Raw genomic sequence first — 13,136 nt, forward strand, 5'->3', positions numbered from 1 at the left:
TGTAGGAATGGATGCAGGCCTGACAGTCACTGCTTTCAAAAGAAAGCTCAATCCCTTTTCCCTGTTGTTTCCTCTTCTCCCCGTTTGAATTTATAGAGAACAAGATTCTATAGAGAACCTTCATGGTATAGTTGGAAGAGCGAAGGGTTTTAGAGTCGTAACAGAAATTATTGTGATCTTGTATAAGCTCAGTGTACTTAATCTCTCAGCTTCTATTTGTGTCTGTTAAATTGGACTGATGGCTATATGAGATAGGTATTATGATTAAATGAGATTATACAAATAAAGCACCTACTGTTGTGCTTGATACACAAGTAAATACTTAAAACTTTTCAAGAATAACATGCAAACTAAGATAGAACTGGAAAGGAGCCACAGAGAACCTTTGAATGGAATGGAACCAACAAGTCCACAAAAGAAAAAAAATCTTTAGCATAAATACTGAGACCTGTTTCGCCTTGCCCACAGGGTGGTTATGGACCATAGTGTCTAAATATAATTGATTGTGAGGTGTATGCCACAAGTAATTATAAGCAGTTAAATAATTAGTTTAAATAAATAGTAATGTTTGCAAATGAGATTACCTAAAAATATTAGAGTCAAGATTATCCCCTTAATAATTATTTTCACTACATTTCATGTATTTTCGATTGAGGCACCAAAAGAACCCTTGAAGTCCAGCATATAAACTGTTAATATTTGCTGTTTTTATTTTGTGTTCTGCTTTATACAGTTTTTGTTTTTTTGGCAATTTCTCTGTGTCCATAGAAGTGTGTCAAGCCTGTGATAACCTTATTTTAGTGTCCTTTCTCATGCTGTGGTAGAAAAACTGCTGTGTAGGATACTTTTTCTTCTAGACAAGAATGCACTAAAATTTTGTCTTTAAAAACATAATTGAATCTGTCATAGCAACAGCATGTTCAATTTAAAAATTCAAAAAGATCTAAACTTGGCTTAAAATTAAGTTTTTTTGTTGTTGTTTTTATTTGAGACGGAGTCTTGTTCTGTTGCCCAGGCTGGAGTGCAGTGGTGCGATCTTGGCTCACTGCAAGCTCCACCTCCCGGGTTCACACCATTCTCCTGCCTCAGCCTCCCGAGTAGCTGGGGCTACAGGCACCCGCCACCATGCCCGACTAATTTTTTGTATTTTTAGTAGAGACGGGGTTTCACCGTGTTAGCCAGGATGGTCTCCATCTCCCAACTTGTAATCTGCCCGCCTCGGCCTCCCAAAGTGCTGGGATTACAGGCATGAGCCACCGCGCCTGGCCAAAAATAAGTATTTTCGTACTCTAAAATGGTGGGCATTTTGAAAGAAAGCTTAGCTGAAAAGATGCTGCTTACTGGATTTTAATAAACATGAAACAATTGATTTATACATTCACATTATAATTTTTTTTTTTTTTTTTTTTTTGAGACGGAGTCCCGCTCTGTCACCCAGGCTGAAGTGCAGTGGCGCAATCTCGGCTCACTGCAAGCTCCGCCTCCCGGGTTCACGCCATACTCCTGCCTCAGCCTCTCCGAGTAGCTGGGACTACAGGCGCCCGCCACAACGCCCGGCTAATTTTTTTTTTGTATTTTTAGTAGAGACGGGGTTTCACCGTGGTCTCGATCTCCTGACCTCGTGATCCGCCCGCCTCGGCCTCCCAAAGTGCTGGGATTACAAGCATGAGCCACCGCGCCCGGCCTCACATTATAATTTTAAATCAGTATATAGTTGACCCTTGAACAACATGGGTTCAAACTGTGGTCCACTTACACTGCAGATTTTTTTCAATAAATATATTGGAAAATATTTTGGAGATTTGTGACAATTTGAAAAAAACATGAAGATGAACTGCATAGCTTGGAAATACTGAAAAAATTAAAGAGGTGTGTCATGAACGCGTAAAATACGTGTAGATACTAGTCTATTTACTACCATAAAATAAATCTATTATAAATTTAAAATTTATCAAAACAATGCACACAGACGTTTTTATAGACCACATGTGGTGCCATGTGCAGTTGAGAGAAATGTGAACAAATGTAAAGATGGATTAAGTCATAACTGCATAAAATTAACTGTAGTACATTCTCTACTGTAATTTCATAGCCATCTCCTTTTGCTGCTGTGGTGAGTTTGTTGTAAGTATCCGATGAAAATATGTGATGCTAATCTCTGCATGAGCAGTTCATCTCTCCAGTAAATGGTCTATCGTAGTAAAAAATGATCTCTCATGTTCTCATGTATTTTTCATCGTGTTTAGTGCAATACCATAAACCTTGAATAACATTACGGGACTCATGAAGTGCCACTAGTGCTGCTGGCGAATGGGCTCCCAAGAAGCAGAGAAAAGTCATGACGTTTTAAGAAAAAGTTGAATTGCTTGGTAGATACCATAGATTGAGGTCTGAGGTCTGCAGCTGTGGTTGTCCACCATTTCAGATGGTGGATCTTGTAAACAGATGATGTAATCTTACTGTATTGGTAAAAACAGTACAGTACTATAAATACATTTTCTGATTTTCTTCTTTCCTGTTTTTTTCTTTTTTTCTTTTTTTTTTTTTTTTTTTTGAGACAGTGTGCTCACTCTGTCACCCAGGCTAGAGTGCAGTGGTGTGATCTTAGCTCACTACAACCTCCACCTCCCGAGTTCAAGAGATTCTCTGCCTCAGCCTCCCCAGTAGCTGGGATTAAAGGCGCACACCACCACACCTGGCCAATTTTTTTTTGCATATTTTATTAGAGACGGGGTTTCACCATGTTGGCCAGACCAGTCTCAAACTCCTGACTTCAAGTGATCCGCCCGCCTCAGCCTCCCAAAGTTGCTGAGATTACAGGTGTGTGAGTCACCACCCCTTCTGATTTTCTTAACTTTTTTTCTCTAGCTTGCTTTATTATAAGAATACAGTATTATAATACATGTAACAAAATATGTTAGTCGCGTCTTTATGATCAGTAAGGCTTCTTGTCATCAGTATGCTGTTAGTAGTTAAGTTTCTGAAGAATCGAAAGTTAATTTATGGGCCGAGTGCAGTGGCTCATGCCTGTAATCCCAACACTTTGGGAGGCCGAGGCGGGTGAATCATGAGGTCAGGAGTTTTAGACCAGCCTGGCCAACATAGTGAAACCCCATCTCTATTAAAAATACAAAAATTAGCCCGGCATTGTGGCACGTGCCTGTAGTCCCAGCTACTTGGGAGGCTGAGGCAGGAGAATCACTTGAAACCAGGAGGCAGAGGTTGCAGTGAGCCGAGGTTGTGCCACTGCACTCTAGCCTGGGCAACAGAGCAAGACTCCGTCTCAAAAAGGAAAAAAGAAAAAAAGAAAAAGAAAAAAAAAAAAGTATTGAGGTCTGGCGCCCTCTACTGGTGAAGGCTAAGTATAGCTTGTGTTGTACAGTTAGGTCTCATGTCTCTAGTGAGTCAAATATTTTAAGAATGGAAAAACAAGGGTTATAGATGTCAATTAAACATAGAAATTTGAAAGGAAGAGAAGTAATTCCCTTTGATTATTGGTACATAAAACCGGAATAGGCAAAATTCACAAGTCAAGATAATTTCCATGTATGAGCTTAAGGATGACCTATCAAATTGTTTTCTAAGAAACTCATTTCACTTTGATGTCCAGTAAAGGAAATAATCTGGTAGGGTGTTGGAGTTGTTGTTGCTTGTTTATTGTCTCTATCCCCAGTCTGTACTGTTCCACAAAAGCAGAGATATTTGATGCACTGTGTCCTTCCATATATTCTCCTATGATTAGAACAATATATGGCCCATTGCAGGTGCTCAGTACACAATTTTTGAGTCACTAAGCTTTGAGTTTTTATTTAAACATCTTTTTTTGGATAAAAAGAAAAATTGAGAGAAGAAAATCTTAAGTATCCTAGGATCATATATAGAATCAGAGGATTTCAATGTGCTGTATAAAAGGAGAGAGATTCTGGAACATAGGGCAAATTTTAGCAGAGTTGGGATAATGACTGGGTAAGAAAGGATAATTCTTTGTCCCAAAAGGGATTTCTCTGGTATTAAGGCCCTCTGTAAAAGCTGCTGGAGAAATTCAGTTCTGCAAAGTTTAAAGTAAATAGTTTCCTGTTTATGGAGTGCTAGATTACTTAATACAGTCCAGCCTTTATCTAGGTAAAGGTGATGCTTTTCCCATTATGGAAGATGTTAGGATGCTAAGTTTGAATATGAAAAGATGCTGTGTGTTGTAGAGGCAATCAAATCACCATTTTAGTTGTATTTCCCATTGCAGAAAATTAAAGATGCATTCTGTTTGTATAATAATTTTTTTATGAAATAAAGCGTAAAACTTCATGTGGTAAATTTTCACACTGTGATTCATTGTATTTGAACATGCCTATAGAAAGTGATTGTTACTGTATCAAGTATTGAATGATTTGAATAATTACTAAGTTGTTCAGTTGTGTGTAGGGTACTGCTGCTTTGACTTGGTAGAGAGCTTGTTCTAGCCCTGCTAGATATGCCTAAATCTCTGTGACATAAAAAACAGGCTTAGAGTTGTGAGACTGCTACTTGAAAGCAAAGCTGTGTGATTCCCAGCTGTTTCCATCACTTGAGTATTGAATAGGATTTATTAAGAAAAGTAGTGGTGTTATTCTTGGATAACTTAGTTGTATCTATGTTTTTTCCCCCACTCAAACTTTTCCAAATTATATCTGAAGGCAATATTTTCAGATTCATTCCTCAAATATTTAGGAACTCTGCACAGTACATTGTAGAAAGGGAAAAGAAAATTTACATTTTTTTTGAGAATTACTGTGCTTGCTATTTGTGAGACTCCTTTTATTAAAGCAATTCTCATGGCTTTCTTTTTTGTGTGTGGGTAATAGCATCTCAATTTTAAATACCTGGAAAAAGAATGAGAGAGGTTGTTACTTTCTTTTTAAGATAGGCAGATTGTAAGTGACAGAAGTTGGATTTTGAATGAGTTATGTTTGAATCCAGAAATTGTTTTTAATTGCTCCATGCCGATTTCCTGCTCTTTATCTTGCATCTTAGTGTGCTGAGGGAAAGGGATCAAATTCTTATGTGATAGTAGAGAGATGCAGCAGAATATGCTATGCTGAGACCTGACATACCTGCTCAGCAATACCAGAAATATAGAAATGAGGACAGCTTGTCGGGTAGAAGAAACAGAAACCAAGAGCTGGAAAGGAGAGACTATATAAGAGATAGGGATAGCAAGCAGCTTGAGGCTTTGCTGATTGAGTGTCCTGTCATAAGCAGATGATGATTTAGTTCTGTGGTCTTAGAGAAAGGTGTTTTGAGAGAGGAGTTTCACACTGCCACTTTTCCCATTTATCTTAGTTATTTTGTTTAAAGGGATAGTCCCTTAGTTATCCACATAATACTTTTGTCTAGAATAATTTATACCATGACTTTTGCCAGATATTTCTGATTTGTCTGTAGATGGAGGGTTACTGAATTTATATAGATGGGAGGATATTGTGCATAAAAATATGAGAATATAATTTTGAGGTATTTTAGCTCAAATGATCTCCAAATGCTAAAGAACTGCAAGGTAAGGGAACATGGAGTACTCTATATATACAATTTTACTGTGGGAAAATATACATAAAATTTACCATTTTAACCTTTTTTTTTTTTTCTTTTTTCTTCTTTTTTTTTTTTGAGACGGAGTTTTGCTCTGTCACCCAGGCTGGAGTGCAGTGGTGCGATCTCGGCTCACTGCAAGCTCTGCTTCCTGGGTTCAAGCCATTCTCCTGCCTCAGCCTGCCAAGTAGCTGGGACTACAGGCGCCCGCTACCACGCCCGGCTAATTTTTTTTGTATGTTTATTAGAGATGGGGTTTCACCATGTTAGCCAGGATGGTCTCGATCTCCTCACCTCGTGATTCGCCCGCCTTGGCTTCCCAAAGTGCTGGGATTACAGGCGTGAGCCACCACGCCCGGCCCTTTTTTCTTCTTTCTTGAGATGGAGTCTCACTCTGTCATCCAGGCTGGAGTTCAGTGGCACCACCTCGGCTCACTGCAATCTATGCCTTCCGGATTCAAGCGATTCTCCTGCCACAGCCTTCTGAGTAGCTAGGATTACAGGCGTGCGCCACCACGCCCAGCTAATTTTTGTATTTTTAGCAGAGACAAGTTTCACCATGTTGGTCAGGCCGGTCTTGAACTCCTGATCTCAGGTGATCCACCTGCCTCAGCCTCCTAAAGTGCTGGGATTACAGGTGTGAATTACCGTGCTCGGCTGATTTTAACCATTTTTAAATTTGCAGTTCAGTGGCATTAAGTACATTCACATTGTGGGATGCTTACCATCATCCATTTCCAGAACTTCTTTCCAAACTGAAACGCTTTACCCCTTAAGCAATAACTCCCCATCCCCCCAGCCCCTGGCAACCATCATTCTACTTTCTGTCTCTACAAGCGCGACTAATGTGGGTACCCGTGTACGTGGAATTATGCAATATTGTTCTTTTGTGAATGACTTACTTCACTTAGCATGATGTCCTCAAGGTTCACCCATATTGTAGCACCTGTCAGAATTTCCTTTCTTTTTTAAAAATACTAAGTAATCCACTGAATGTATGTACCACATTTGTTTGTCCTTGGATTGCTTCCTGGAAAGACTTTTAAAAGAGACACAGTATTGGCTTAGTAGACAAGGTGATCTCCCCGGCCCCCTACTTGCCCCACACTTGGGAATATATAGTCGCTAACCTCTTCACTCTCAGGAGGAGATGGTAGGGAGTGGAGGTTGTATTTATTTTCGGGAAAAAGAAACAGACTCCCAGGTGGTGCTGATGAATCTATCTCTTCCTACCCTTTTGTGAATAATTGAATCTGTGTTCAAGATTCCCAGGTTTTGCCTGAATTCTAGACGTAGAGCCAACTCTCTAGTGGTTTTCACCTCAGTTTCAGTGTTCAGAACCGTACGAACTGCCACTCTACCCCTTTCCTTGGAAGAGAAGTGGACGGGAAACCTGGAGTCCAGGATTGTATAAGCCAAGGAAGCTCAGAGTTTCAAGAAGGGAGAGGAGGTCAGTGTCTAATGATGAGAAGAGGGCAAACAGGATGAATATTGAGAAGCAGTTATTTGATTTGTCAGTTAGTAAGTAGAACATTGTTCTGTGGACCTTCTTCTCATGCTTCCCCTAATGCACATACTCAAAAGCTTTGTATGTAATTTTTTTAGGGGAATTAATCTTCAAGCCCATCCCTGCATCTCAATTAAGACCTTCTGGCTTAAAGCAGTTTTAGTTTTAGTAGCTTTGGATGGAGCCAGGTGATGAGAGAGAATGGACAAAGTGAAAGGCGAGATGGGCGGTGCATGGTGGCTCACATGTGTAATCCCAGCACTTTGGGAGGCCAGGGAGGAGAATTTCTTGAGCCCAGGATCTCGTGACCAGCCTGGGTCTCAAAACAACAACAAAAAAATCCAAAATTTACAACTTACCTACTTTGTCTCCATCACATTTATTTAAAAAGAAAGAAAAAGGGGAAATGGAGACAGTCTTATGACTTGTGGGAAAAGGGAAGGGCAGACACTGGTGATTTTCAGTAGGGAAGATTCAAGCACAGGCTGGGAAAAGATTGATTGGGGATGATGATGATTGGAGCATCATCCCTTGGAGAGGGTATACAATGGGATCATGACCCCAGGCTGAGGGATAAGAAAAAGAAGAAACTGGAGCAGATTTGAAGTAGACAAAGTTGAATTGGTTAGCTGATATTTTGAGTGCCAAGAAAATAATCATTCACATACTAGCCAGATGTGGCGGCACGAGCCTGTAGTCCCAGCTACTCGGGAGGCTGAGGCAGGAGAATTGCTTGAACCCGGGAGGCGGAGGTTGCAGTGAGCCAAGATCGCGCCACTGCACTCCAGCCTGGGTGACAGAGCGAGACTCCGTCTCAAAAAAGAAAATAATCATTCACATATTTGTCAGCAGACCCAAAGTGGCTAAGGAAAATGATATGCAAGTTTCTCAAGGTTTTGAAAATTGTCTGCTTCAGGTAACACTTTGTAATTTAGGGTGTATAAAATGGATAACAAAAGCGAAGAGGGACTGCTTAAATCAGACCTTTTCATTTTTTTTTCCACTTTATGTATTTAAAGAACTTCTGTGTCTTTAGACTCACCAGTACTTGATAGTATCAGTCTTAAAACTTTGTTTTGCTTTGCCAGTTTGATCAGTGGAACAAATTTTGGTTTTGTAATTTGCATTTTCACAATTACTAATGAGGTTGAGAGGCAGGCTAGTGTAGCATTTAAGAGCTGTGGACTCCCTGGGTTGGAATCCCATTTTGCCACTTAGTACTTACTGATACAGGTAATTTACTTTTGCTCTCTGTGCCTTCCTTTCCTTACCTGTAAAGAGGGATGATACTAGTTCCTACTGTATACATTTGTAAGGATTACAGTGCTACAAACAGTGCCTAACATGTGAAAAGCTCTATTTTAAAATTACGTCTTATTTCATGTATTTATTAGTCACTTCTGTTTCTTTTTCTGAGAAGTCTATCTTCATATCCTTTGTCTGTTTTTCTACTGAGGTGTCTTTATTTTGTAATTTGTTGGACATATATAGTTACAGATATTCTACTCTGCTCTTTAATTTTTCAGAGAAAAATTCATCTGACTTCTCTCTGAAGCTTCTGAATTTTGCCTAGAGGAGGACATACTTTTTTTTTTTTTTTTTTTTTTTGAGACAGAGTCTTGCTCTGTTGCCCAGGCTGGAGTGCAGTGGCACTATCTCGGCTCACTGCAAGCTCCACCTCCCAGGTTCACGCCATTCTCCTGCCTCAGCCTCTCCGAGTAGCTGGGACTACAGGTGCCCACCACCACACCCGGCTAATTTTTTTGTATTTTTAGTAGACACGGGGTTTCACCGTGTTAGCCAGGATGGTCTCGATCTCCTGACCTCATGATCCACCTGCCTCAGCCTCCCAAAGTGCTGGGATTACAAGTGTGAGCCACTGTGCCCAGCCGACATTATCTTAAAAATCAGTTTTTGTGTGTGCTTTAGTCAAGTTTTTTTTTTTTTTTTTTTTTTTTGAGATGGGGTCTCGCTGTGTTGCCCAGGCTGGAGTGCAGTGGCCCCATTTCATCTCATTGCTACCTCTGCCTCCTGGGTTCAAGTGATTCTCCTGACTCAGCCTCCTCAGTAGCTGGGACTACAGGGGTGAGCCACCATGCCTGGCTAATTTTTTTTTTTTTTTTTTTTGTATTTTTAGTAGAGATGGGGTGTCACCATGTTGGCCAGGCTGGTTTTGAACTCCTGACCTCAAGTGATAATGCTTGCCTTTGGCCTCCCAAAGTGCTAGAATTACAGGCGTGAGCCACTGCGCCTGATTTTAAACATATTCCTCTAGCACTTTCTATAGTTGTTTACATTTTCCTCATTAATCTGCCTGTAATTTGTGTGTGTGTCAGGTGGTGGCGGGGGTTAAAATATACGTCAACTTTTTTTTTTTTTTTTTTTTTTTTTTGAGACGGAGTCTTGCTCTGTCGCCCAGGCTGGAGTGCAGTGGCGCGATCTCGGCTCACTGCAAGCTCCGCCTCCCGGGTTCACGCCATTCTCCTGCCTCAGCCTCTCCGAGTAGCTGGGACTACAGGCGCCCGCCAACACGCCCGGCTAATTTTTTGTATTTTTAGTAGAGACGGGGTTTCACCGTGTTAGCCAGGATGGTCTCGATCTCCTGACCTCGTGATCCGCCCGCCTCGGCCTCCCAAAGTGCTGGGATTACAGGCTTGAGCCACCGCGCCCGGCCTACGTCAACTTTTTTTTTGACAATGATAGAGAACTTGAAGAAGAAGAAGTCTTAGAGTCAGATCTGAATTAGAGTCTGCTCTGCATAACTTGGGCAAGCCCCTGTTGTCTTTTATTTTTGACTCTGTAAAATGGAGATAATACTCAATTTCTGTGCTGCATAGACTGGGTATGAGAATCAAGTGAGTTGTAGCAAAGCACTTGGAAACTTCCTGCAGTGGCTTGGTAACCTAAGTGTCTGGTGAAAAATACTTGGGTATTAATATTACAGAAGCAAGCCCCAGGTATGTTTTGTATACCATGGTATACATTTGGTTTTAAATGTCTTAAGCCAGGTCATAATTAGAAAACTTAGAAATGAAACTTTGCAATGCTTGTGGGAAGTCTCTCTCAATCTCTTGAGAGCCGGTGAGTTAGAACCAATCAGTTAAGTTTCTCTATCTGGTGGCACGTTAGAGTCATTCACTGGGGGAGATGTTTTGCAAAGTTCTGATGCCTAGGCCTTACTCCCAGATACTGTAATTTATTTCATCTGGAGAGGAACCTGGGCATCAGTGTTTTAAATAAAATCACTTCAGGTGATTTTATTGTGTAGCTGAAGAGGGCTACTGATCTAATGAATATAGAATTGAGGATTTGGTAGCATTCTCCTATACTTGTTTGCTGGTCAGGTTGTAAAGAAGAGTTCCCTGTTCTTAAACAGTTGTGGCCTTGTTGTAACCCTGTTATGGCTCTAGGAGTGGCTGGAGCCAAAACCTTGCCAAAGTAGAGAGCTGAGATCATCTGACAAATTCAGTTGTATTGGAGTATTATGTAGTTTGAACCCTCTTAAAATTTTGCCAGAGGTTTTTGGGGGTTTTCAGGGTTTTTTGTTTGTAGGGGGTGGAGAGGGCGGGGAGCTTAACAGAAATTTGTTCTCTCACAATTCTGAAGGCCAGAAGTCCAATATCAATGTGTTGGTAGGTTTGGTTTCTTCTCTGGCTTGCAGGTGGCTACCTTTTTGCTGCATCTTTACGTGGTCTTTACTCTGTATGCGTGCACCCCTGATGTTTCTCTCCAAAGCGTTAAAGTTTATGTTAAAAGTACTTGGAAGCTAGTTTTAAAAACCATTTATAATGCCCTAGTATCAGTGATAAATGTTAGTTGTGCAGCCTTCCTTGAAATGTTTTAAAAAATCACTTTGTACTTTGTCTTAGTACACATGTTACTGAAACAGGAGAGTTCCCTGACTCCCTCACAGGATATGTGACGGGTGTGGCTCATTTATTCCTCTTATGGGAAGGTGAGCAGGTACAGGAGCCAGGGTGAGCTGAGCGCTTTTGGGCTCTGGCCCCACAGCAGTGTTACAAATGCTCCTTTAGCCCTGCTGTCCCAGCATAAGTGTTAAACAGCTCAGAGAAGAGTCAGTGTGACAGCCTTTTTGGGTTCCCGCATTCAGGGCATCCCGAGTTCTTTTCCTGTGTCCGGGAAGAATCAGGTCACAGGGACTTGAAGGATGGTGAATGTGGGGATTTTATTGAGTGGTGGAGGTGGCTGTCAGTGGGATGGGGAGCTGGAGAGGGGATGGAGTGGGAAGATGATCTTCTCCTAGAGTTCGGCTATCTCACAGCCAATCTCCAACTGCCCCCAGCTTGAACCTCCTCTCCACCTTTAGACACTTCCTTTCTTCTCTCCTTCGCTTCTCTGCCACTCTTCTGCTTTTGGAGCCTGGGGCTTGGGGTTTATATGGGCACAGGATAGGGGTGTGTGGCAGGCCAAAAGGGAACACTTGGGCGTGAAAACAGGAATGCCTGTTCTCATTTAGGGCTGCAGGTCCAGGCTTGAGCCTTCGCCAGGGACCCCACCCTCATACCTCTTGTCCTTACTCTTACAGTATAATGAATGCATCAGCAAATTGAAAACAGATAGTTTTTGCCATTTCTTAATTTAATTAAAATGACAGTTAAGTACTTTGATATATTGCCTTTGGAGTCATTTCCAGCAGGCTATATTTGTTTGTTTTCTTGGTATAATGGACGGTGTACCAATTATCAGTTTTAAGTTAAATGTATTAATGAAACTTCAGCTTTTTACTTTCTCTTGTTTGTATAGTCCGTTTTTCCTGATTAGATTCACTGGTGATACTAAATTTGAACAGTTCCATAATTCATGTTTTTTATATCTAAAATCAATTACTTTTTCCCCTTTCTATTTGTAGGTTATGCAATGGTCTCTGCAAGATGGTTTATTCTTGAATTGGACCTTTTTAAGACTGACAGATGCTGGTACTTCATCTTCTATAAGTGGACTATAATTTCTTTTCTCAAGACAACTACATAAGCAGACAAAATTGCAAAGATCTGCCCTGTGTCGAGTATGACAGCCACGACTCGTGGCTCTCCGGTCGGAGGGAATGACAACCAGGGCCAGGCTCCTGATGGACAGTCTCAGCCCCCCCTCCAACAGAATCAGGTAGGATGTTGAAGATACTAGTTAAAGCTACAGTGGGGCTGGACTCAGTGATTCACACCTGTAATCCCAGCACTTTGGGACGTTGAGGCAGGCGGATCACTTGAGGTCAGGAGTTTGAGACCAGCCTGGTCAACAGGGTGAAACCCTGTCTCTACTAAAAATACAAAAATTAGCCGGGCGTGGTAGCGTGCGCCTGTAATCCCAGCTACTTGGGAGGCTGAGACAAGAGAATCGCTTGAACCTGGGAGGCTGAGGTTGCAGTGAGCTGAGATGGTGCCACCGTACTCCAGCCTGGGTGACAGAGCAAGTCTGTGTCTCAAAAACAAAAATAAAAAACCTACATTGGTAGGTCTACTGTTGGGGTACTAAATGATGGAACATGTTCTAAATAATTTGTGAAGCAACTGTTATTTTAAGTTTTGATTAACAAAAGTGAACAGGTCGGGCGCGGTGGCTAACGCCTGTAATCCCAGCACTTTGGGAGGCTGAGGCAGGCGGATCACAAGGTAAGGAGTTTGAGACCAGCCTGGCCAATATGGTGAAACCCCGTCTCTACTAAAAAATAGAAAAAGTAGCTGGGTGTAGTGGCACGTGCCTGTAGTCCCAGCTGCTTGGGAGACTGAGGCAGAAGAATCCCTTGAACCGGGAGGCAGAGGTTGCAGTGAGCCGAGATGGCGCCACTGCACTCCAGCCTGGGTGACAGAGCGAGGCTCCATCTCCAAAAAAAAAAAAGAAAAAAAAGAAAAGTGAGCATAGGTCTTGCATAGTAACAAGAACGCTCAAGTGGTGTAGATGGTAATACTTGAGTATGTAGTCCATCTTTTTCTGGTGGCTTATACTGTCGTTAAAATTAAGCCATGTGTCAATTCTAAGGGGGAAAGCATTAAATCATTCAGTGTAGCCTATGATTAGCATTGGACCCATCATAAATCATGACACCACT

The 13,136-nt window shown here is 41.5% G+C and overlaps 1 protein-coding gene across 7 annotated transcripts in view; it reads left to right on the forward strand.

Annotated features, from left to right (window-relative positions):
• USP9X (ubiquitin specific peptidase 9 X-linked) overlaps positions 1-13,136 on the forward strand; it is a 150,918-nt gene that overhangs the window by 28,130 nt on the left and 109,652 nt on the right. For all 7 annotated transcript variants that reach the window (XM_063634497.1, XM_055269208.2, XM_063634496.1 and 4 more), the window contains exon 2: positions 11,940-12,193. In XM_063634497.1, coding sequence (XP_063490567.1) covers positions 12,098-12,193 — 96 coding nt within the window. In that variant the 5' untranslated portion in view covers positions 11,940-12,097. The remainder of the gene's footprint in view (positions 1-11,939; positions 12,194-13,136) is intronic.

The sequence above is a fragment of the Symphalangus syndactylus genome, chromosome X (assembly GCF_028878055.3).
Source record: "Symphalangus syndactylus isolate Jambi chromosome X, NHGRI_mSymSyn1-v2.1_pri, whole genome shotgun sequence".
Lineage (NCBI taxonomy): Eukaryota > Metazoa > Chordata > Mammalia > Primates > Hylobatidae > Symphalangus > Symphalangus syndactylus.